Here is a 26,239-nt window from a genome sequence, read left to right on the forward strand (position 1 = left end):
CGGCCGGCTGCCCCCGCCTCACCCCGCCCTCCCCCCGCGGCGCCTCCGTGCGCGTGCGCCGCGGCCCCGCGTCTCCCCAGCGGCAGCGAAGGAGTTTGGAAGTTCAAAATGGCCGCCGCGGCGGAGCCCGAGCTGCGAGCGCCCGAGTAAGAGACCGGCTGGGAGGCTCCTCGCGATGGCGCCTCGGGGAGGAGGGAGGCGGAGGGGGAAGCGCGGGCGAGGGGAGGAGGCGGGCGGGGGGGGGGGGGGAAGGACGAGAAGCGGCCCGGGTGGAGGTGGCGAAGGAGGAAGGAGGAGGGAGATGGGGGCAGGCGGCCGCTCCGGGGGAGAGGGGTTGCTATAGGAGCCGCTCGCCGGCCCAGCAGGGGCCGGGCCGGGCTGGGCCGTGGGAGCCGCCTCCTGCCGGTGGGGAGCGGGAAGGCGGCGGGCGCGCGGGAGGCCGCGAGCCGGGCGCGCGCGAGCCGGCCCGCTGGGGGCGGGGGGAGGGGAAGCGGAGCCGGGACCTGCGGGCGCGTGTCCTCAGTTCCGCGTGCGCCTTCCCACCGCGGGGGGGGCGGGGGGCCCGGCTCTGCCCTCCCGCTCCGGCACCGCCTGCCCCGCCCCGGGGAAGAGGGTTTGCCGCGGCGGGAAGCGGCGGGGGGGAAGGGGGGATCCTCTTCCTCCGCGTGGTTGCGAGGCTGCTGCCCTCCCGGGCCGGGCGGGTGCCCGGCGGCGCGCAGAGCTCGGGCGTCCCCGAGGGAAAACCGGGTCGGCGCTCCCCGGGATCCCGCCACCCGCCGCCACCCCGCGGCTCGGTCCGAGCGAGGCCTCCCCGGAGGAGCGGGGGGGAGCCGGGCGCCTCGGGGCTGCCCCTGCGCCTGCCGCCGCCCGCCCTGCGGCGAGCCCACCTCCCCCGAGTCCCGGGCGCTCTCGCGTTATAAAAAGTGCCTTTGCTGGTGGAAGCAAAAAGCGATTTGTTGCCGCCAGCCCCTCCTTCCAGCCCTCGAAATGACTGGCAACTCCCGGCTCCCGTTGGGAAGCGAAGATCGAGCTGCCGCCTCTCCGCCGGACCGGGGCTCTGGGGGTGCGCTTCCCTGGCGCCCCGGTTAGCGTCGTGAGATTTAGGTTTGTCGACGCTCAGGAGCTCGTGGACGCTTTCTTCTCTGGAACTTTTGCCCAGAGTTGAAAACCTACTCACTTTATTTATGTGTAATAAAGCTCCCTTTATTGCTCTTCTTCACTATATAAATATTTTAGCCATATTAAGTGCTTCCTGTATTTTTTTCTGCCTTAAAAAGTTGACATTCAAGGCTTGTTTTTTTATTTGTTAGTCGTGGGAGTAAAAAACAGGTGAGGAAAATCAGTGGATGTACACGTGAACCATGTAAAACGCATGAGGACATGAAAGAAGAGAGTTTGGTATTGTATAGAGGAACCTAACTGAGAGTAACAAGGTAAAAACTGATGACAGGAAGCCTGAATGTAGGAAAAGATGGGTGAAATCTCTGTGCAAATCTTCATGAACTTCCTGTCATTCTTGAATTTAAAATAAGAAAAAGTGGGGCTATAACAAGATCATGTCACGATTCCTCTGTATTTAAAGCCATTAGCACCTAAACGTGTAGATACGTATCTGCCTCATCACCTTTGGAAGTCGTCTTAAAAAGTTTCTCATCCACAACATTATGCCTCTGAAGCATTTAAATGAAGTAAAAGTTTATCCATGTTTGGATGGAATTACTAGAAATAAACAGATTTCTGTACATGAAGAAACTCTGAAATATTTCATGGATATTAATGAAGTTAACAGTAATTTCATAGTTGAGGTACAACTGCAAAGAAAGCCAGCAGTTGTATGAGTGGTCTGGCGTGGCCTGAGGTACGGCTGTGGTGATGTACCTCATCTGGCGCCTCTGCTACCAGCTTGCTTTTACGGAACGTAAGGTGACATTATTATGCAGCATTAAAATACATACAATAACAAAATAACTTCCTTATAAATTTCAGTGCCGCTTTTTGCTATTAAGAGAAGGAAGGCTTATCTGGAGGAGCTTGAACAGATGTGATTTTTGTTGCTCTATAATATTTTTATAATGTATTGAAGTACCATTAATGTGTTAATCGGGGACTTATACAGCATCTTGTATCTGACTAAAATCTTGAAAGATGCATAGTTCCCTTCAAATTCTCCTTGTGACATGACTCTGCCCTCTGACATGGTTGCTCTTGATTGCAAATCCAGGTTGAAAAAGTTTTACATTTTAATACTCTTTCCTACTTTTTCGTGTCTTTTGTGCTAAATGCAACGTAGACCAAACTCATTTTAGGGCAGTTTCTTGTGTTTCTTTCTGACATTCTGTTGTCATAATCATGTGGAGTGACAAGAGGAAGCAATTAATAAAAACACCCTTCTTTCTGTATGCTTTGAGTAAGCAGAAGTAGTGGTAAAGATGTAAAAGAAAAAGCATACGGCATTCTGACTTAAGTCTCTGAATATTACATATTTTAAACTCAAAACAGTCTGTTCCCTTAGGATTTTCTCATTTTAGAACACTAAACAGTTAATGGTTTTAGCAAATAATTTTAGTGTGTGTTGCAGAAAAGTCTGGATTGTTTAGTAGTTATAGAATTTGCATTAACTCAAGCAGGAGAGAATCAGTAACTGCGCTGTTTGAAGATCCTATCCTTAATTAGGAAGACACTAATCAAATTTATAGTGACGTGCCATCCGTTAGGCCTGGCTTAGAATACCTCTGATATATTTATTCTATTGGATTGTCGATCATATTCTTCAGAAACAACTGTCATATGAAACTAGTAGAGTTCGGAAGGTATTTCTACATTTCTGTGTATATCCCCCCGCCACTCCTGATCGTTGTGTTTAGGAAATTTCTTTTCAGTGAATGAGGCTTGGGATACAGAAAGAGCTATATTTAAGTTATTAAAGTGTTAGCTAGTAAATTCTGAAACTAGTTTAGATGGGATGAGTCTGTAGAAAGGTGAACTCTGGCACCTATAATATTTGGCAACAGATTTCAAAAGGCAAATGTCCATCTTGCCACAGACAGTAACTAATCGATGTTCTGAAGGAGATCAGGAGGTATTTGCTAAACACTGTAAAAACACTATTGGTAAGCCAGTTTCAGTGTCTAAAGAAGATAAGTGAATGCATACATCAGGACTGAAGTTAAGTACGCTATTTAAATTGCTGGTTGCTGTGACTAGCTAACTGAAATTATTTTTCTTTTTTAGAAGAAACACTGTACATTATTATTTTAATAACCTGCTGTAGACTTGCCTCTTTTTCAGCCAGTGCCATCTGACAGGTCTAAAGATTACTGCTTTTTTCTTGGGAAGCTGATAGTCTGTTGTATACTATCAGAAAGCTTTTCTGAAATTAGACTTCCTTAATATATCCTGTTCCTCAGTAGTGTTCCCTGTATTGCATAAATAATATAAATGCATGATAAGAACAGTTCTTGATCTTCTAACAGGTGTGTACACTTCCAGAAAAATTGCAGTTAAGAGAATCAGTCAACTACGTGAGATTTTGCAAGTTGGTTTCATTAGGTGGTCAGCGTCATCCCTTGAAATAAGTTTTGATCTTTGGAGCACCATTTGAAAATACTTTTTAAAAGGCACAGCTTGGGTTAGGCATCAGAGTGGAGCAGCAAATAAGATAGATGATGGACTGACAGGATGCATAGATATACAAAAGTGGTGTATACTGTTAACAGATACTGTCTGTATTGAACCTAAAAGCATAAGCATTGATTCCACCCACAGGTTTTGTTTAGTTAGTGCATTTGCTGTATCTTCCTTCCGTACTACTTTTGGCAGTCATAGCTGTCTGTTCATGAGGAAGTGTACCTGCTGTTGTAACTTAAGTTACATTAGTCGTACATTTTTAATTCTCCCAAAGGTAGGTAATTAAATGCCAGTTAGTTTCTATCATAAAAAAGACTGTCAACACAAGATTAAGGACTGCAGTGAGTTGATAGTACTGATCTGTGGGTTTTATTTTTTGCAGGGTTGAAGATGCCGATGCATCTGAGAAAAGTGTAAATGAAGAAAATGGGGAAGTATCAGAGGCAGACCAACCTCAGAACAAGCACAGCCGACACAAAAAAAAGAAACACAAACACCGAAGTAAACACAAGAAACATAAACATTCTTCAGAAGAAGATAAGGACAAAAAACATAAACACAGACACAAACATAAGAAACATAAACGGAAAGAGGTAGCTGATACCTCTGACAAAGAAGATGGACCAGCTAAAAGAACTAAAATTGATTTTTTAGCTCCTCTGGAAGACTTGGAGAAACAAAGAGCATTATTGAAAGCTGAACTTGAAAATGAATTAATGGAAGGAAAAGTCCAGTCTGGGATGGGATTAATATTACAAGGTTATGAGTCAGGATCTGAAGAAGAGGGGGAGATCAATGAAAAAGTGCGAAATGGAACGAGACCTACAGCTAAGTCAAACACTAAGGGGAAATTAGAACCTGTGGACAATAAAACTAGTTCCAAGAAAGGAAGTAAGAGTGAATCAAAAGAAAGGACTAGGCATAGATCTGACAAAAAGAAAGGCAAGGTAGGAGTGGATGGAATCAAAGAGAAGACAACTAGAAGCAAGTCAAAAGAGAGGAGGAAATCCAAAAGCCCTTATAAGAGAAGTAAGTCTCAAGATCAGGCAAGGAAATCTAGGTCTCCAATGCTTAAAAGGCGATCTCAGGAGAAAAACAGAAAGTCTAAGTCTCCCCCAGAGGATAGAAATAAGGCTGATGATAAAAGTAAATCAAGAGATCGCAGAAAGTCTCCAGTTGTAAATGAAAACAAAAGCAGAGATCGTGGCAGAAAATCTAAATCTCCAACAGAACTAAGAAGCAAATCCAAAGATAGAAGATCACGGTCCAAAGATAGAAAACCTAGGAGATCAGAGACTGACAAAGAAAAAAAGCCAATTAAATCTCCTTCTAAAGATGCTTCTTCAGGGAAAGAAAACAGGTCCCCTAGACGACCTGGCCGTAGCCCAAAAGGAAGAAGCTTATCTCCCAAACAACGTGAAAAGTCAAGAAGAAGCAGATCCCCTCTCTTTAATGATCGTAGATCTAAACAGAGTAAATCCCCCTCTCGAACTCGGTCTCCAGTTAGAAGAGTGAGGAGTAGGTCTGCAGAAAGGAAAAGAAGAGAATCAGAAAGGAGACGTCTTTCTTCTCCCAGGTAACTTAAATATGTCATGAACCATTGCAAAAATGCATTACAGGAGGAACTATCTTCTAGTGCGGTGTTTATCTCTTTGTTTTATGCTGAAAATAGCTATTAAAAAAGGTAATCAGATTGTGCATTATATTATGAGCTTACTTTGTATGTATTCAGTTTTTAAAAAATACTCCCCCCAGCTGTAAGACATGCAAATTCAGCTTTGGTTGTTAAAGTCCTCAATTACTTCTGCTCACACCGTTACAGGTCACTGGCTTGGATTCAGAATTTGACTTCCATTTTGTTTCTTAGATAATAGTTCTGTTGCTTTCAGGAATTTCTGTGGAGTGAGAGTCCCCTGTTTATCAGTGTTGGCTAAAAGTGCGTAATTAAGGCAAAGCTTTCTCCCCTCAAAAACACCCCTAATGATAGAGTCAGCATGTGTGAATGTAAGCAAATCTTTTATATCAAGATGTCCTCCTCACAGTCATTTTTTTCTTAAACATATTTTATATTTTTCGTTTGCTAGAGGTATGGTAGTGTTGCTTCAGTATTGGTCTGTTGTATATCATTACCATATTTTGTATACGCTTTAAAGAGAAAGACTGAAATCTTTTAAATGTATTTTTAGTCTTGGCATTTTTTTAAAAAGACAGTTTTGCCTATGAAATCCGCTTGAAAATTAATGTATACCATGAGACAATAATCACTAGCATCTCCTTCTCTGAAGCTGATACGGCCTGGATGGTAAATTCCCAAGCAGAGAATAATATAAGTCTATACATTTTTGGAAGTTAATTCATTAAATATAAGAAGTTCAACAGGCAGAAGAGTTCAGCATTACTTTTGGATAGTGAATAATTTAAAATTTTTTATCATGGGGTTTAGCTTCACCCACTCGAGAATTCATACTTTGTTCTTGATTTAAAACTGTATTGGAACAACAAAGATCTAGCTCCGTAAATAAGCACCTAATAAATGTGAAAGTATTTCTGTCTGCATCATTGAAGGTTACTGTGGTTTCAAGTATGGGGTATCTTCTACAGGCGCGTTATCAGCTTATTTGTCTGTATTACTGCTTAGCAATACTGCAGGTACTATGGCGGATGGCCCCAGTGGCGTTAACCAGATTAAGCAAGTATTATAAGCGCTAGCAGTTTATCTGGCTGCTTCCTGGTGAATCGGGAATGTGGTGGCATGACCCCACCTGGAGTCCTGTGTTCAGCTCTGGGGCCCCCAATATAAGAAGGACATGGACCTGTTAGAGTGGGTCCAGAGGAGGCCACGAAGATGATTGGGGGGCTGGAGCACCTCCCCTGTGAGGACAGGCTGAGAGAGCTGGGGTTGTTCAGCCCAGAGAAGAGAAGGCTCTGGGGAGACCTTACATACAGCAGCTTTTTAGTACCTGAAGGGGGCCTACAAAAAGCTGGAGAGGGACTTCTTAGAAGGGCATGTAATCATAGGATGAGGAGTAATGGCTTTAAACTGAAAGAGGGTAGATTTAGATTAAATGTAAAGGAAGTTCTTCATGGTGAGGGTGATGAGGCACTGGAACAGGTTTCCCAGAGAAGTTGTGGATGCCCCCTCCCTGGCAGTGTTCAAGGCCAGGTTGGACGGGGCTTTGAGCAACCTGGTCTAGTGGAAGATGTCCCTGCCCATGGCAGGGGGATTGGAACTGGATGGTCTTTAAGGTCCCTTCCAACCCAAACCATTCTATGAGTCTATGATAGTATTTGACTTTTCTTCCGTAGCATTTTGCACCTTTCAGTTTTCATTTCTCATGACAGCTTTCATTGCAGTCAGTTTGAATTAGTTGTCTAGACACTATTTCAAGCGGTGCATGTGTCTAGAATTTTGCTATCAAATTCATACTCTGTAACACCGTGGTGAGCAACTTGTGAGTGGGGGACTGCTAAGAAATATTTTCTGCTGGAAGTGTTTGCAAATCAGCAGGAATAATCTTTCTTTGTGGGACATCCTGAACTAACTCCAACTATGCTGGAGTTTTAACTACCTGTAATTACTCAGGCTGCCAGAGAATTTCAGAACCTTTAATGAACAGTTTTAACAAAAAATCCCAGTAATTTTATTTTTCATGTTTGTTTCCAGTGTTCAAATCATGTACAATACTTCTCAGGTCTTTGACTGGTTACTCATTGTATGATGTTACTATGAATTCTTAATCAGCTTCTACTTTTTATCTTATACGTGTGATCCTGAACTGATTTTTTTTAATCAGATATTTTGTTTGGATTTTGGCAGTATAACCACTCTGTTAGCCAGGAAACCTAGAACTGTCAGTTCATCCTGTGACTTCTTTGTAATATTGTTCACAAGAACATAACATAAATTAAATGGGTTAAAGGGATCAGCTTGCTCCAGCATTTGAGTACAGTAATTTCTTGTACAAACTGCCAGTGTTTCTGCATGTGCATAAATTTTCCGTCTGACCCACTGTTTACTATTTTGCATCAGTGCCGTGCGTGTGGTCATTATACATAGCTAAGATAACTGAAGCTGATATAGCAGTCTCAAAACAAACAAAAAAAATTACAGAATGGGTGGAATTAATCTCTCAGACCCAAGAGATTTTGTTCATTGATGAGATATAACGTCTAAAATAACTTGTTCCAATTTGATTTAAAAAAAGGCGGGGGGAAGAAATAGAGTAGCAGTATTTCCTTTGAACAATCGTGTGGAAATATTTTCCAAGAATTTCTGTTGCAGCCTCATTAGAATAATTGTTAAAATATTTTTAACTTCTATCCTTTCCAATTTTTGATTGAAGTCTTGCTGTCGTGGAATATAAATAAGCTCTTTAATGTAGTTGTCCCATCAAGGATTTTTTTTTTTCTTGAATAATTGTGAATCCGTACAGACAAGAATGACAAATTTTTTATTTTTTAATTTGAGAAAGGTTAGTTTACATGTTCATTAAGAATTTTAGTTTTCAGCTGCTATATTAGAATGTGTGAAATATTGAAGGTGTCCAGTTCTAGTGCCCAAATTGAAATAGACATTAAAGTCATCGTTGTAGAGTTGCATGGTCCTAAATTTCAATACCATGTTGCAAAGTTGCTGAGAAGATTCTCAAGAATTAGATTTTGGATTGTATGTATTGTTTAAATACTGTTTCTGATAACCATGAAAGCAGCCACTATTTATGTAAGACCTAAACACAAGCTTTGCTTTAAAATCTCTCTTAGCTTTGTGGCAGTAATTGACAATCTCTGTTTCCAGAGTTGTGCTGAACTAGACCTGTGTATGGGCACATATTTCTCAGGGTGGGGAGACACACAGGAAGGGCAGCCAGCTCTGCAGCACACTTATCCACCCCTCCCTCAGAAGCCCATCCGGTGGTCCCTCACCTGCAGTAAGATTTTAAAGTGAGCTTTTAGGGGAGATGGTGATTTTTGTTTTCAGCTTGCTCCTGATTTTACTACCATTCTCTTCCTCTATTTTAAGAACGCGGACCAGAGATGATATCTTGTCTAGACGTGAAAGATCAAAAGACGTTAGCCCACCCAGTAGATGGTCCCCATCCAGAAGAAGGTCTCGGTCCCCCATTAGAAGGAGGTCTCGTTCACCCCTTCGACGTAGCCGATCTCCGAGAAGGCGGAGTAGGTCTCCTCGGAGGAGGTAAAGACACACCGCATTTTTTAATATATTTTATAAAATATTACTAAAAGAATAAAGATTGCTCTCTTGTGTGTAAAAAGATGATGCATTTTTTTGTCCACATTTATATATGCTAGCATAGTTGAATTCATTTTGTCCTCCATTAATTAATTTGTTTATTTACTTGGAGTCATTTTGCACCTTTATGTTTGATGAATAGATTTTCCTCCTTTTCTTCCAAAAAACCAAACCAAATCAAAACCCCCAAAACCCAAACCCCTCTTACTGTTACCAGGGATAGAGGCCGAAGAAGTAGATCTCGCCTTCGAAGGAGGTCCAGGTCACGTGGTGGCCATAGACGTAGGAGCAGAAGCAAAGTTAAAGAAGACAAATTTAAAGGTAGTCTTTCTGAGGGTATGAAAGCTGAACAGGAGTCTTCATCAGATGAAAAGTAAGAATTAATTTCTACCTTGTGTTGATAATCTGTAAATACAGTTGTAGTGTAAAAATACACACTGATACTGAGAATGAACTGACGTTTATCTTCATGGTGTAGTTTTTGGGTTGTCACCTAAAACCTTAATCATGTTTTAGTACTTGTGATCTTGTCAAATTACTGTTGGGGTGACCTGAAAAACTTTGGAGTATGCAAGAAATATCAAGACCTGTTGGCTAGTGATCACACCTGAGGGGATGATACGTTGTTAGGTTTCTAAATTCAGCTTGATCAGTATCTTGTGAAAATATTTGGTCCACTTCCTCAAGCTTATTGCTTGAGGAAAAACTGTAATAGCTGAAAGGATTAATTGTTATCTGCAAATTGTTTTTATATTTGCTAAATATCTACTTAATCCAGTTGCACAAGAGTATGCATTCTTAATCAAATTATTAAGTAAGAATGATACTGGAATGAAAATGGACAAGGTTTTTTTGTTTGTTTTTTCCTCTTCAAAAACAGTTACTGTTAATTGTTTGCAGTTAAAAATGAAATACACAAAATCCCAATGAAATACAAAAGATAAGTTTTCTTTGTAAGGAGATGTAAATATACACACTGGGATTTGATACGCCTTTGTTTTCTGACTCAGTTGAACAGCTATTGTTTAATATATTGTGTGCTTTCTATGCCAAAGAACTGCATGTGGTAAAATTCACTAGATAATCTTACATTTATGATGTTATATAAAAAATAATTTTTATAGTCTTGAAGACTTTGATTTGGAAGAAGAGGATGAAGAAGCAGAGATAAGACAAAGAAGATTACAGCGGCAAGCAATTGTTCAGGTACATGGTTATATCATCATGTGGGTTACAGAAATGAATTTTATGGTTTTAGTGTAAAATGTTGTGTTAAAGGAAGGCTCTTAGCCTATTACTACATTGTGATAGTAATTACTATATTTTTTCCAATTTATTGAGAATGTTAACCTCAAAATTTACACTTCTATTGCAACAGCATTGCTTTTAAGACTGAAGCGACTCTTCTGTGAATCATTTTTGTGTTTCAGTTAGACGTTCTCTGACAGTCCTATGACATGTTAAAAATGTTCTTTAATTATCTTAACCTCTAGGTTTTCTTCGTAGCTGTATCATTGATATTGTAGTGTCAATATAGCATTAAGTTACGTATCAATTAACCTAACTGGTCAGTTTTTCGAGTAGAAGTTGTCTTTGTCCATTTCCAAAACTTCATAAAGCCACTGACATGGGTTCCGCCTTCATGAATGCAGTTAATGTATTCTGTTACATGTGTGAGTTCCCATCAACTTCTTATTCCTGGTAAGAAGGTAGCAGTAGTGACAGGTAGTATGTGATTGAGACCCCTGAAAAGGAGCTGTGGACAAAGAGGATGTAATTCTACAGTACAAGTCAGGTATCTCTTTTTAAAGTTGGGATTTGGCACATAGTTAGAACATAGTAAGCAAAATGCTGTAGAGTATTTACTTAATATTTAGTTATAAAAACACCAGTTAGAATGTGCTGCTTATTTTAAGCAGCACTAAAAACACTGTTCATCGTTTGACTTTTATGCAAAGCCCATTGTAAAATCCCTCAGAACTATGACTGAGCAAAACCGTATAAAGTAAATTATTTTTAAAGGCCGGTGGTTATACCTGTTGTTGGTCCATGCAAAAAGCAAATTCCAGAGCTTCATTCCCTAAATGGGAAACCTCTGCTTGTATTACTGAATTGCTCAACCTTGATAACTGAGTGGTATCAACATTTATTAATTTTGATTTTTGACTTTTGGGAGAGGAAGTGACATTTTATACTACTTAAGTTAAAGTATAAAAAGTATAACTTTGGGGAGAGGAAGTATAATTTCATACTACTTAAGTTAAAAAAAATAATTTGTAAAGGTGTTGTCTTGAACTTTTTTAATGCCATCTGAAATTTTTCAACAAGAATGAATGAATAAACAGGATCTCCAATTCAAATAAAGAATCTGAATCTAAAAACTACTTTTCTGTACCATAACAGTAATAAAAATGGGAATGATTCTAGTATGTAAGATATAAAATCATTATGTTTTCTTTAAAAACTTTATTTCAATACTTGTGCACCAGCATGTTTTAGTAATAAATCTATCGCTACTGACATTTTGTCACGCACAACAAAGTAGTTAATCTTCAATAAAAATCTTTTTTTACAGAAATGTAAAAGCCTAAAGGACACACGTGAATTTTTCAGTCTTATTTTATGGTCTGGGCTGCAGTGCATTGTGGCAAAATGAGTTTTCTAAAGCTATATCCCATTCTGCAAATAATCTGCTGCCTTTAGAGATGTAGCTGATTATGAAAGCAAAGATTAAAGTTTAGCACAAACCATTGAAAAAGAGCAAGTATAAAAATGTTTAAATTGTGATAAGCTGTGATGTTGAGATTAATAATTAAATTACTTTTTAGAAATACAAAGGCCAGACAGAAGACGGTAATATATCTGTACCATCTGAACCAAGCAGTCCTCAAAGTAGTACACGTAGTCGCTCAAATTCGCCAGATGACATCCTAGAAAGAGTAGCTGCTGATGTTAAGGAGTATGAACGGGAAAATGTGGACACATTTGAGGCATCAGTAAAAGCCAAGCACAACCTCATGACAGTTGAACAGAACAATGGTAAGGATCTGAAATCTCACTTTATAATGCAATTTGTGAAAGCTCAGACATTTGGCTTAGTTTCCTTATATGCTTCTAGCGTTGGAAGAAGATTGACTTTTTGGACAGGATTTGAGAATGTTTCCACAAATATTATGGTACTTAAAACATAATGTTAAAATAAAGCTTGCTTGTTAAGGAGGATGATATGAATGGAACATGTTCTCTATATTTCTAATAACTCTTAACACAATTCATGCTATATGTTTGGAAGAGCAAATAACAATGTCTGTCTTTATAGTTAAGAATCACCCTTTTTAACTTCCAGATTTTTCTTTTCAGTTATGCTTGTTGTTTTCTTAGAAGCTTAATATAGTCCTAGTCTCTATTTTGGGGTGGGTTGGAAACCATGGCCCTTTTGTCCCTTTCTTTGGTCAAAGCCACTGTGTAGGAAGAATATAGGTAGGTCTGTAGTATTTAGAATGATTAAGGCTTTTGAAAGTCATTGTTAGTACATCCATTTTGGTGGCATAACTTGCTGAAGAAATGGCTGTTTTCTCCTCTTCCTCCCTGCACATAATCTATTGTACAGCAATACTGAAGTGAAATACATCTTGATATAAAACCTGCCTTGTGCCTGCTGCGGCAAAAGGAACATGGAACAGTGCACCCTGTAATATTGACAATCAGCTTTTTGTGTGTGTGTGTGTCTTTGAAAGTGGATTACTGTACATCTTCCGAATAGTCAAAGGTGTGTCTTGTTGCTGTGTGGTCATACTTGAGCTAGTTTTAACTACTTCAATTTCTCTTTACGGTTTAATTGCAACAGCACACTGTTTAACAAGGGCTGTGAAACCTGCCCAACCCCTCAGGAAGTAGTTGGACAGTTAGCTTCTATTTCATGTCATGTGCTAGATGTATCCTTGGGGGCTCAATATGCTGTCTTCTAGTGGATGCTTCTCTTTGAAGTAATAAAGCTGCATCTCTTTGGGACTGGTGTACTGCTCTGTAGTTTGTCCTGGTGTTCCCTTGAGCAGTATGTTTTCAGATCGTTCTGCAGTGTAGGTGGAAAGAGCTATCTTAGGCACTTTTCCTGTATTAGCATACCACAAGTTTAGACTTAGTCTTCTTATGTGTACCAGACAATATCTTTTTCCTTTTTTGTCGAGGCATGTACTTCTTTCTAATTTTGTCCACTAAGGTACATGAAAATATAACTGTTAACTAGATATTTTAAAGGCATGAAAAAGGTTTGTTTTCAAAAATAGATCAGTTCCACTCAAATCTGGGAATTTTCATATGTTGGTAGGATTCTTGGTTGGAGATAGCTATAACAACAGATGGAAGCAGTGGATCATCTTTGTTTGTAAGAGCCATTTTTTTATTTATATTCTGACCTCATAGTGGGCCAGGATAATAAGCTGCTGAGGAACTAGTTAATAACTCATTGTAGCCCAATGAAAGTGTGAGTAACTGGAACTAAAAATTTGAGGAAGTTGCTGGGTCTATATCTTGAAAAAGAGGTGTAACCTGTCTCCCCATAGTGTCAGGTGACAAGTCTATACCTTGAAACAATGGTGTCAGCATGATGGATGAGAGTTTTTGATGCTGTCAGAAGATTTCAGTCTAGTTATTTTGTATGAAAGTCGTTGGCTATATGCATCATGAGACCTGAAGCATCTGAGGTTGGCCATTTATTTTTCTCCATTGCTTATTACCCTAAAGGGAGTGTCTGTGATTTACCATGGTCATGAAGGGATGCTACCATAATGTGTGTTATGAAATAGTTTGAAGTTTACTTGCTTTCGCTAATGTGTACTTAATTTATATTTCTTTGCTTTTATCAACCAAGTAAAATGTCTTTGGGACTTTAAAGATGATTAAAAGGTGAGAAAGGGAGAATCTTGCCCACATTAAAAATGTTTCTCTTAAGCATAATAGTTAACATCGTCTTTGACTAAAAGCTACACACGAGGTCCATTTTGATAGGGTTGAAGAAAACATTTTCCATAGAAACAACTCGGCTGTACAACTTTATTTTTTTAGTAAAATACCTTGTGATTAGCAGAAAAGCCTGAACTTGTACGTAGAAAACATGTCTATATTTTTTTTATGTATACACAGTCATTTATATTTCTTTTTATGCATATATAAATATAGTCATTATCTGTAGGGATCATGTAAGTATGTACTTTTTTCTTTCTGCTGTGTGAATTATTTGAAAGCTATTATACTTAATTTTTCAAGGAGGTATAAATTTTTGAGTGCTTTGAAGAATTTAACCAATATGAGTTTTGTATTTGTAGAATGTAAAATGGTATTTGCTAGAAACATTAGTAGAGCTACCTGTTTGCCAACATACTGATCTTAGATTATATTGTAAAGATACCAAGTCATGAACTATACTGGTAACAGAGTTATTAGTTTGTCATCTTTTTCATGTTGAGTAATCTAAATTTCATTTTAAGGTTCAGCTCAGAAGAAACTGCTAGCTCCTGATATGTTCACAGAATCAGATGATATGTTCGCTGCATACTTTGATGTAGGTAATTCTTGGAGATGAAACGTGTGATTTTTTTTTTTTTTTTTTGCTTGAGAGTTACTGTCACTTGAGGTTTGTGGGAACTTTGATTTATAAAAGCATGTGTAACTGAGTGGATAGTATGTTCTGAATCTTTTGATCAGCCGAGACGGACAAAGTAGCTCTTAATTAGTATTTCAGTGAAAGAAAACCTGTTGAAATTAGTGGGAGTTTTACCAGAGTAAGCAGTTGGGGAATTTACGTGCTGTTTGAATAGGACCTAATAAGGGCACAAGCTTTATGTAATGGTACCATGCTGCCCTGTTCTAAATATGTGCTTTTTTCAGAGGTTCATGTATGGTTAATTAAAAAGTGTCTGTGTAAGATATTTTAATTTGCTAATGATGCTGTGTTGGAGTAGTGTGGTGGTTGGTTTGGTGGGTTGTTTTGTTTTTTGGATCAAGAGAGATATTTCCTGGTTTTACTTTTGCACTATTCCAGCAGCTTTTCTTTAAATGTGCTGAAGTGGCCTGCAAAGATTGGCAGTCCAGTGACTAGTTTTGAGATCTTACTTGCCATTCTCTGTAAATCTACCTCATGTTGCTGATGCAGATCACTGAGAAATAAGTCAAGATAAAAATTTTCTTCTTAACTTAGAAATTCTCCAGTTAATTTCAGTTTATGGCAGAAACAATCTATTAGTTATGACAGAAGTATTGGTGAAAAAAGGCTGTCATGGTGTCACTCTAGTAACACTGATAATAAAATTTAAAAAATCAAAACCCCCTTGACCTGGAAAAAGATAAATATTTGAAGGACAGTGTGAGGGGGTCCATTTTTAAAAATTTGGAAGTTACAAGTAGGGATTTACATGGCTTGTAAGTGAGCAGTTCCCCTTTCCAGAAACTGTTGTTCAATTGAAGATATTCTTTACTACTCATAGATTTGAATCTGTGATAATATATTGCCAAATCTGTTAAGAGATGTCAACAGCAATTGTAGTAATTTTATGATCATAAGTATAATAGTATGAAATTTATGAAGTGGCATTGAATGAACAGAAATTCAAGGCTTAAACAGTTACATTTTCCTTACAAATTGCTAAACTTTTTTACTGCGAACATACTGTAAGTAACAGTCTTATTCAGATGGTCCAAAATGTGCATTCTAACATGACTTGTATAAATAAATTCCTTGTGGGTGTTAATTGAAACTTTTCCCATTTATGTTTAATAATAGTTCTATTGCTTGATCTCATCCTCTTTCCTTGCATCAGTCTTTACATACTGGTATGTAAATAGCATTTTGTGTTCAGTAGTTTCTCTCTCCTACAAGATCAGTGTGTTTGTACTGTGGAGAGGAACAGTGTTTTAGTAGGAAAAAAGAGCTTTTGATAAGTAAACATCAAGGAAAAACAGAGCACACAAGCAAAGTTGTTACTTTTCTTTTTATTTCAGAGTGCTCGTCTAAGGGCTGCTGGGTTTGGAAAAGACTTCAAAGAAAACCCCAATCTCAGGGATAACTGGACTGATGCAGAAGGCTATTACCGTAAGTTGTATTTGTTGATTTGCAAGGACAGCTAGAGTGAGGGTGCTGAATGGAAAAGATCCTCATGTAAAAGTACTGAAATGTTATTCTAGTGTAGATGTACCACAGCGCCCTCACTGAGTGTGTAATTTAATGAATGAAATGGGCATGCAGGTTTTAACCTCAGTTATGAAAAGACTCCAGACTTACAGCATCACAGTTTGTTCCCCATAATTTCCATAAAACTAGGGGATATAAAACATTGTACACTATGAAATTAAGTGATTATACTATTTATCCTGTTTTTCTGAATTAGACAGAATGGTTTATTTTTCATAAAGTTTCATTATGTACATCACTCATAACTTTAAATTGCTTGATTTTATCCTTCAGGTGTTAATATAGGTGAAGTTCTAGATAAACGTTACAATGTCTATGGTTACACTGGTCAGGGAGTCTTCAGTAACGTAGTGCGAGCCAGGGACATGGCAAGAGCAAACCAAGAAGTAGCGGTTAAAATCATCAGGAACAATGAACTTATGTAAGTAATGGGTTTGTTTAATAGTAATAAAGCATATGTAACAGCTGGAAGATTTTCATGATGTGATTTGAATCTCCCTTTGTTTCAAGTGAAGTAACAGATTACAGCTGTGATTCCTGCCTTTTCTGCTAATATCAGCCAGATAATGGGAAGCGCTTGAGGACTATGTATCCACACTTCTTTACAGCTATCACAGGAGAAGGGTACTTGCATTTTCATCAGGCATTTTCTCATTTGTAAAACTGCAGGGAAACAGTGGTAGCAAGAAACAAGGTTACAGTTAATTATGAGGCCTGCCCAGCCCTAAAATCTTTGAGACGGGAGTCGTGAACTGTAAAAAATTTTGTTTTGATGGACCAAATCGATTTGGCAGGCTATGGCTTGGATGCTAATCTGTGATCTGCAACTCAAAAAAGACCTCCGTACATTAATTGGTTTTCTATATTCTCTATATGTTGGCATGTATGTAAGATACATAGAAAGGGATGGGACTCTCCCTGTTGAAATAAAATCTCGAGGTCTTTCAGCATAAGTGAACATTAACAAGTTGGATCTATTAAACTACATTATGTGAGGACTTGTCTGTAATACTAATTCTCAGTATCTGTTGCAGTTTTTCTAGTCATGTATTATGTCCTCTTCCATTAAAGACAACGTAAATGAAAATCTTTTCCATGCATTTTACCTTGGAAGTTTTAAAGGTTGATTTTCTGTGTGTATAACTGGGTTATTTTGAGTTATATAAATAGGTATCTAGAAAATTTTTTTAAAAAAAGGAGGGGTGTTGATAAGCTATTTCATTTTGGAATGTTGTATATATAATCAGTTGGGTGTGTACTTTATAGTCAGTGTAGCTTAAAACTTTTTTTAATAATGTATGTGGTTAAGTACTTTCATAAAAAAAGTAAACTTCTCAAGTGAGTGCTGTTTGAAACTAAAGTGTAGTAACACAGGAGGAAATCTAATTCTAGCTTTCCATGTGACCAGAAGGGAGGAGGAAAGGATGAGTAGGTTACAAAGGTGCTGTGAAGATCAGAGAACTAAATAAACTTACCCAATGTGTAGACACTGACAGCAAACCACTGTTGTGAGTTTTTTGAAGCCACGGTACATTAAGTAATGACAAGACACTTCTCATTTCTGGATAATTATAACTACGCAAGTGAATGTCTAGATTTTTAAGAAGTGTTAAAATTTCACTGATTTTGTTTTATAATCACATTTCTTTGTTTTTAGGCAAAAAACTGGCCTAAAAGAACTGGAATTTTTGAAGAAACTTAATGATGCAGATCCTGATGACAAGTTTCATTGTCTACGGTTGTTCAGGCATTTCTACCATAAACAACATCTCTGTCTGGTATTTGAGCCACTCAGGTAAGATGACAAATGTTTGGAGTTCTCTGTAAAAAGTAAAGTACTATTGAGTGATCTTTACCTTTCTGGTTTTGGCTATTGTTTTGATACCTCATCTATTGCGAAGATTCAAAAGTGCAAGAAACTTTAAAAAAAAAATAATACCTGGAGGCACAAATCCACAGAGTACTGAACTGTTTCTGATTTACTTAAAGCATCATTGTGAACTTTCTGCCTCGACATTATTTGAAACGAAATAATGTGTTATTAAAGATGGTCATCTCAACAGTGCTGCTTTTAATGATTTTTTTTTTTTTGGGGGGTGTATTTTTATTAGCTTTTGTAATTCTTTATTGTAAGGGTTTGGATTAAGAATGCATTCCCAGAGAGGTTCAGCAACTGCTGTATATTCTGTGAAGAGTACATATATAACAGCAGTCTGAGGAAGAAAGTTGTTAACAGTGGTTTCTTTGCACATTCACTTTTTCTTTAAATAATTAAGCTCTTTTGACAGGTTAGTTGTAGACACTGTTTTATGATAGATCTGGATATATTAATTGCCTTAGGTCCCATTCCTGCTAGATGCTTGTATCCTAAATTTTTTGTGTATGTCATATTTTAATTTTCGTCATAATTGAGGTGAAGAGAAGTTCTATGCTGAAGCAATGCAAATTTTGTTAAATTACTATTCTATTTTCATTAATAAGCCATACAACAAATTATTTTCTTGTTCTGCACTATCTCTTTATAGCATACTTGTACATTATTTATATCCAATGATGTTTTTGTCCTGGAATTGTGGTCTTTTTATCTGCTGTTTAAGTCACAAAAAAATCACCTCCTCAACTTGTATCTTTTGCATACTTCCTTATTTATTTATTTCTGAAGAAAATTAGTACAAAGGCTTTACAGTTGTTAAGAAAATGATGTTCATATGCAAATAAATCCTCTCAGATTAATCTTGATTAAAGGTGTGTCCTGAACTAAGTCCAGTCTAGTAATTACACAGTATAGGATAGATTTGATTGACCAGCATTTTTATTTCATTGCTAGAGCTAACGGAGTGCATGTTAAGTTGAATGCTGATTTTCTCCAAAAATGTCTAAAGCTAACTGGCTTGTTCAAGTTTGTCTTACAGTTTAGGAGGCCACTATGTTTTTCTTTAAGCTCTTTTCTATTCTTTCTCCCTTTCTTTCTTTTAATAGTATGAATTTACGAGAGGTGTTAAAGAAGTATGGGAAAGATGTTGGACTCCATATTAAAGCTGTGCGTTCCTACAGCCAGCAGTTGTTCCTGGCTTTAAAACTTCTTAAAAGATGCAATATCCTACATGCAGATATTAAACCAGATAATATTTTGGTAAGCAATAAATAATTGAAACTTATTTTGCACAGTCTGTAGTGTAAAATTAAGTATTTGAAATTAGTATCACTCTGTTAATTTAGGTGAAGTCAGAATTTAGTTTAACTGAAAATGTTAAGGGTTCATGTTTTGATATAAAATGCTATCGTGGTATAAATAGTAAGAAATATAATAGAGCATCTAAATACAATCTTTTACTTAGTACAATCTTTCTCAAACCAACATGCATCCACTTGTATCTTTATAGAAAGCAGATCTTCCAAAGACAGTATCCTTTCTTAGGAGAAATCTTGGGACTTTTTCCATCAAGAGTTGAAAAATGTACTTGCTTTCTGCAAAATGGAAGTAGGTTGTTTGAGTCTGGATGGATATTTTGTTTATTGAATTAAGATAATGGGGAAAAGCCCTTAATGCCTTTTCTTCTCTTTTGTTTCCATTAAACATTCTGATTAGCAGGGCATGAGAGCTACATCAGAGGAATCAAACACGTTTCCTTTGGTTTTCTCGGTGGTCATCCTTGTGCCAAACTCAGATCTTTATTTTATTGAAAATGTTCTCCTCTTGCTATCTCAGCAGTAAAATTTACTATGTAAGCATGAGATATGTGAATAAGATGCTGGTTTATGAGTGGTAGTCTAGACGCTAGAGTTGGAAGTCTAAACTGATACAGTTTCAGTATCTGAAATGAAATCTGGGCCCACCAAGGATATTTTGATAAGGGAAAAGTATGTGAAACTGACCTTTTGTGTATTTTGTAGGATCTGAAGACATTAACTGTCACTTCAACAAAGTTTTACAATTTCTTTAGCATACAGAGAGGAAGGATTGGAATATGGGAAGAACTTCCAGTTTAAAGGCTGAATGTTTTTCTTATCTCTGATTTAAATGGATTGTCACTTTCACAGTGCTATTGGCAATACTGTCTACAAATAGTGCTAATGAATATTTATGTTTAACTTTCAGGTGAATGAGTCTAAAACGATATTAAAGCTTTGCGATTTTGGATCAGCTTCGCATGTTGCAGATAATGACATCACACCGTATCTAGTTAGTAGATTTTACCGAGCTCCAGAAATCAGTAAGTACATTTGTTTTGGCTACATGTATCATAAGCAGTAGCAGGATATACCAGTACTAGCAAATGAGAATTTGACTTGAATTTACTCTCTGTTTGGTCTTAGCAAAACATCACTCTGGAAATATGATGACAGTCAAAAATTCAGACTTTGAAAGCATGCTTATGTGACTCTTCATTTATGTTGGTGGTCAGCTCAGTGAGGACAGGGAGAAGTCATTCTGATTGATTATAGTTATGTTTTAATTTGGAGGTATTGTTCTGACTTCTTGTTTTTTACTAACTTAATTCGTGCTCATTAGTTTGGGTGTTAGGTAAAAACCTCCCTTTCTATAATAGGGATACTGTACAAAGGTTTGCATCCTTCTTTAATGGTGACTTCTTATTCCTAAGAGGAGGAACACCAACACAGTTTACAAATCAGAATTTTTTCATCTGTTTGGTTTTGTGATATTACATTGTTTAAGACTGTCTTTATGGAAATAACTGAAATTGTCCCTGTTTCAGTTATAGGAAAAATCTATGACTATGGTATAGATATGTGGTCTGTAGGCTGCACATTATATGAACTTTATACAGGAAAAATACTTTTTCCTGGCAAAACCAATAACCACATGTTGAAACTAGCTATGGATCTTAAAGGAAAGATGCCAAACAAGGTAAGAAAAATAAGTACATGATTTTTAATCAATATCTGAAACTGCTATAATGAACAATAAAACTTTCTTTCTTCTCCCTGAATTCTGTTTCTTATCATATACATCTTCTCTTAACAGCAAGTAAATATCAGACATCGCTCTGATTGTATAATTTATATTGATTTAAAATCTTATGAAGTGAAAGTATACAGCTTCTTTTTCATAGACTAAGTATAAATTGAAAGCAGAAACCTTCTAAGCACTGACCTGAAAAAATACGTAAGTCAATGGAAGATACTGTGTTCTTTTTCAACTGGTTTGAACTGTATTTTTATATTCAATCTAGACATTTCTTACTGTCCTTCTGATATATTTTTCATTAGTATTAAATTATTCATGTTGCATTAAGTTAGTAGACATTGATTCCAGTTCTGGAATTTGTAAGAGACAGAGAACTTGCCTGAAACTCTTGCCTCTCCCTCGTTTTCCAGATGATTCGAAAAGGTGTGTTCAAAGATCAGCACTTTGATCAAAATCTCAACTTTATGTATATAGAAGTAGATAAAGTGACAGAAAGGGTAAGTCCTTTATGTGTCAACTAACCTGTTACTTTTTTTCAAGCTTTTCTACTATTATGGTCTTTCAAACATATCTTGACATCTTAATTAAAAATAAGATTTTATGAACTATTAGAATGTCCTTTTGCAGCAGTATTGACAGGTTACATAGTAATAAACTGGCAACAGAGATTTTTTCCTACAATTTAGGAACGCGTTTAAGAGCACTCTTAAGTCTTGGTATGTATACAGACAATCTCCACATAATCTATCCTTGAATTACTGATAGAAGAAGTTCTGCCTTTATTTTAGAGCAGGATGTCCAACTTCAGTATGATGCGCTTATGTCAGGAGGTCACTATTACTTTCTGTATCATTTTTTAACATAGTGTATTTATCAAGAATCACAGAATTAGTGGTCAGATATTAGAACTTTTCACGTGGAATTTTGATGTTGTCAGTTAACTGGAACGTTAGGTTCATGTATGCAACTGCTGTTGGTGAAAGATGCAGCCTGGCCTGCCCCCAACAGCGTTATTTCCACTCTTTTCCTTTGCCCATGTGAGGATTTATGAGGCCATATGATGATGAAGGGCATTGCTGATCAGATATGAGAGAACCCAGGAAAAAAGTTGCTGCTGAAGCTCTGTAAAAGGGATAGGGGTTTTGTGCAATGCTTCTGTTCTACAAGGTTGCCATTTTTGTATTTGTAGGAGAAAGTTACTGTTATGAGCACCATTAATCCAACCAAGGACCTGTTAGCAGACTTGATTGGGTGCCAACGACTCCCTGAAGACCAGCGTAAAAAAGTACACCAGCTAAAGGACTTGTTGGACCAGATTCTAATGTTAGACCCAGCTAAACGGATTAGCATCAACCAGGCTCTGCAGCACGCCTTCATCCAGGAAAAAATTTAAACCAGATGAAGAAGTTCAAAGGGTTTGAGTAATTAAGATACAAAGACTGAAGAAATTTCACAGCAGTTATTAATGTATATAAACATAAATATTTCCCCTGCAAAGTTGAGGAAGAAATGATACATTTGAATTAACATCAAGGCTGATATTTCTTTTAGAAATGTTAGAGTAATTCTGTTTTGTGTCTTATGTGAAAATTTTCACTGTAGAACTGTTTTAATTGCCAAGACTGCACAGAAGTACAATGCTAATGTATATGGTTGCAGTTCGTATATATTATAAAAAGAAAAAAGCATCTGTTATAAAAAAAAAAAAGAAAGAAAAAAAAAAAAGAGCAGTAATACTGGGTGGTTGATTTGTTTTTAGCAGACTTGGCTTCATTTTTGTCTTTAAAAAATGGCCAGCATAAATGCTGTTTATATTCACATTTTCCTAGGTGTGTGTGTGCAGGCCACAGCAGCATGCCCTTGGTGTAGTCAGTGCCGAAGGGGGTCTGTTCCTTCTTGAGCCTGCCCGCAGGGATGGTCTCCTCTTTTAAAGCAGGTTGTGTACAACTTTCAGTACACTGAAGGTAAGCTAACCCATCAACATCACCGGTGTTTAAGCTGTTATTTTACTGGAACAACTGACAAATGAGAGACAATAGCATTGTGGCAGAATTCCCTGCATGTTTGATAAATGATCTTGTTTTATTTTCTGGCATTGCAACCGTGGCATAGTTACAACTTCTGTTCTGTTCATCACATTTAAAACTTCGAGAGTGCGCACTTGATGGATAGAGCGCCTTCAGTGTACTGTTTCTTATTACTTTAATTTTTTTAATCAACTTGCTATAGACTTTGTATACATTTTGTTAAATACAGTTCACTATGACATAAAACCAATACTTACAGAAGAGTTTTCATTTAGTAATTACATATGTTGGGATCTCATTTGAAAGACCTTATATCTAAAGGATAGATAGACAACATAATGAAATTTTTAACTATTTGTATGTCATTTTGAAAGTGTACTGCTTTATGCTAAAAGTGTTTCATTTGTTCATTGTTTTCATTATTTGTGATCATGTTGTCTTTCAATACAGGCATAAACCTTCCACTCTTGAACAAAGCAGCTGCTTTTTAAAAGCGGTAATTGCTTCTTTACCTTTTATTTCTTTTGTAAATGAAGCTTTTCTTTAAGAAATGTGACTTTAAAGTGTTGTCTCTTGCATAAAACAGTTGACACTTACTTATTGTAAAGTGAAGATTGTTCTGCTGCATGTAAAGTGGACCATGCAGATTTCTGTATGTTTTCAGTATGCATCATTAGATAATAAAGTCTTTTGTGAACAAGGCATTTGTAGCCATTTTTAAAAGAATCTGTCTTCAGTGATGGTAAATCAGGTAATTCATAAGACCCACCCCCGCATTTCCTATTAATCATTTAATTATAAAGGGATTATTAAACGTTAGAATCTTTGGGAGAGCTATAGGCTATGTTAATTCGATATATAATTATCACTGCTTAAACAAAAACAAAGCAAAAAACCCTACAGATACTGTCTGTCTGCTTTCATTGTAATAAAATTATTCCTGTAGGACATGGGATTAAATTCAGGCTTTAACTAATGTTTGTGCTGTTTTTCTCACTTTTCCTTTTGATGGTGCTGAAAGAGAAAAAGGAAAGCGAGTCACAGGCCACTCAACGCCTACTCCATGGGTCTGATTTGCTGAGACACCAACTTCACCTTCCTAACAAGGTTATTTCTGACAGCATGTGTAGATAAACATTTAGCAACAAGTTAAAACAGCTTGAAACATTTCAGTTGGTTATACAGGGTGAGGAAAACAGAATCAAACTTTTCAGGTCCATACTGCCGTTTTAATGTTCTCTTTTTGACAATGTTAAGAAGTTCATCTCTTTGTTCTTACTAATATATTCTGACAAGCTGTGAAAACCCCACTGGTTTCACGTACTTTATAATACTTCTTTGAACTAAGAAGGATTTTTGTATCCATCTAGGTACATAATGGCAACAATCATGCACTCTTAGTGCACTCAAGAATGGAAAAATGACACAAAGCAGTCATTCTGCTGGTGGGGAATACCCCACCGAGGAGATGTAATGAACTAACTACGAAAACAAGCAGGAGATGGGTGGTTTTGTATGACTATTTGGAACCTTCAACCTGTCTCTTCTCAATTTATATTGTAAAATTCTTAATAAAAAATAATCTCTCCTTATTTCCACATATTAAGGTATCTTGTTCATACAGGAAATAAAAATAAATAGCTTTCATGTTTAATGAAATACTAGTTGCTCGCTAATTAAATACAGAAAGTAACTTGCACTTTTACAACATAGGCAGCACTTCTGAGGGCAGTTTTACACAGATGTAGTAATAGCTTACTCTTTCTGTTGCTTTGTACTTTATTAAAATAGGAATATAAAACAATGAAATGAGTTGGTGATACAGAAACAAAGCAGTAGAAAAGATGCCCCTTAATGCCTACAGAACTGTTTTAAGCTATTCTGGAGAAGCATAAAGTTGCTCGTTTACTTGTTCTTTGTGTTGTAGGTGCAGCTCAAAAGAAGATGATGGCTACCAGAAGACATGAACAAAGGTTTCTGTCCTATAAAAGATATGAAAAATACTCTTCGTGTAGTTCTGTCTTAATCTTCTGGTTTCCAGCATTCCAATTTAGAATTGATTAACACTGCTGCAGCACTGATTAATTCCTGAAACGTACTTACTGTACTAGAATTTGTTACCTAGATGTGTTTGTTTCATTCGTGGTTGAAGAGATTTTTTTACTGTGATTAACTTTAGGTAGATAAGCATTGCTGTTTAAATGCAGTTTTCTTAAAATGGTAGAATGATAAGTACAAAACCAGTGAAATTTAGGAAAAAATCTGCCATTATATTTGGTTAAAATACATGTCTTTTAACTAGTAGATATTTAAGCAGATGATGCACTTTTTAAGTTTGGCAGGTTCATTATTTAATTCTGTCAAACTTTATTGTTGATTCAGAGGCTAGCTAGCTGACAAGGGTTATTCAAAACAAGTGGATTTCAGTCCTCCATCCAGTATCAGCTGCAGCTGATACTTCTTGTTGCCAACAATAGAAAATCTTTAGTTCTGGCTTCAGAAGCCTTTAGAATTGAGGACTTTTTGACACTGTTAAGGAACCTCTCCACTTTTAGGCAATACCTGTCCCAGTAGCCTGTGGTCTGAGGAGAGCAGAGCAGCTGTAGTGCCACTGCAGTCAGCTGAATTCCAGTGGCTGCAGCTTGCTGCAAACAGAACAGCTGTGCAACAGAGTGTTCGTGTTGAACTGTTATTTCTCAGCTGATCTAAGAGGGAGGATAATTTACCTTTTCCTTCTGTACGTGAAGATGTAATTTGTATCTTCACGAGGGCCTACATGTAGAGAGTTTGGCTAAATCTACAGTGCTAATTTCTGTTTCCTTCCCCCTCATGGTAACAAGGAGCTTCACATTTAACATACTTAGTTTGCCAAGCATTCAGAACAAACAAGATACTAGCCCTATACAGTTAGAATGTGTTTTTATTACCTTGGTGTATACTACTGTAATTTAAAAGTTGAAAACTGTTTAAGAGCTTTTGATAAAATATAATGATTCCTTTAAAAGCTTTTTAATAATACTTTATTTCCATGCATAGGGTAAGTGGCATTAAACCTCTGAAGAACCTTTATGTGTATATTGACCCGTACAGAGAAGGCAGACCTGTCTGTGATACTACTGGAGATAGAACGATCTACAGTATGTGTAAAATTGTAACTTGGGTGGAGGATGTTGGGAAGTGGCAGTTGCTTGAAATTAATAAAGTATGCTTAAAACCTG

At 37.3% G+C, this 26,239-nt stretch overlaps 1 protein-coding gene across 5 annotated transcripts; it reads left to right on the forward strand.

Annotated features, from left to right (window-relative positions):
* The first annotated feature begins 7 nt into the window (after positions 1 to 7).
* PRP4K (pre-mRNA processing factor kinase PRP4K) lies at positions 8 to 26,239 on the forward strand. Of its 5 annotated transcripts, XM_074827397.1 has the most exons (19): positions 8 to 146; positions 4,010 to 5,203; positions 8,648 to 8,821; positions 9,096 to 9,251; positions 10,003 to 10,084; positions 11,707 to 11,917; positions 14,365 to 14,438; positions 15,875 to 15,965; positions 16,338 to 16,485; positions 17,722 to 17,859; positions 19,044 to 19,197; positions 20,164 to 20,278; positions 20,783 to 20,934; positions 21,405 to 21,491; positions 22,184 to 22,958; positions 23,472 to 23,517; positions 24,043 to 24,128; positions 24,949 to 24,994; positions 26,058 to 26,239. In XM_074827397.1, the coding sequence occupies exons 1-15, from the start codon at positions 109 to 111 to the stop codon at positions 22,385 to 22,387; spliced, it is 3,018 nt and encodes a 1,005-aa protein (XP_074683498.1). In that variant the 5' UTR covers positions 8 to 108; the 3' UTR covers positions 22,388 to 22,958; positions 23,472 to 23,517; positions 24,043 to 24,128; positions 24,949 to 24,994; positions 26,058 to 26,239. The 5 variants fall into 5 exon arrangements, with proteins under 5 accessions (XP_074683498.1, XP_074683489.1, XP_074683505.1 ...); XM_074827388.1 differs by having other exon boundaries at positions 22,184 to 23,517; XM_074827404.1 differs by having other exon boundaries at positions 22,184 to 22,461; positions 22,824 to 24,128.

This window comes from Strix aluco, chromosome 1, assembly GCF_031877795.1.
Source record: "Strix aluco isolate bStrAlu1 chromosome 1, bStrAlu1.hap1, whole genome shotgun sequence".
Taxonomy (NCBI): Eukaryota; Metazoa; Chordata; class Aves; order Strigiformes; family Strigidae; genus Strix; species Strix aluco.

Coding starts and splice junctions, on each gene's coding strand:
- PRP4K (XM_074827382.1), top strand. CDS start 109: ATGGCCGCCGCGGCGGAGCCCGAGCTGCGAGCGCCCGA. Junction 147..4,009: donor CCCGAGCTGCGAGCGCCCGA/GTAAGAGACCGG, acceptor TATTTTTTGCAG/GGTTGAAGATGCCGATGCAT. Junction 20,279..20,782: donor TTACCGAGCTCCAGAAATCA/GTAAGTACATTT, acceptor TCCCTGTTTCAG/TTATAGGAAAAATCTATGAC.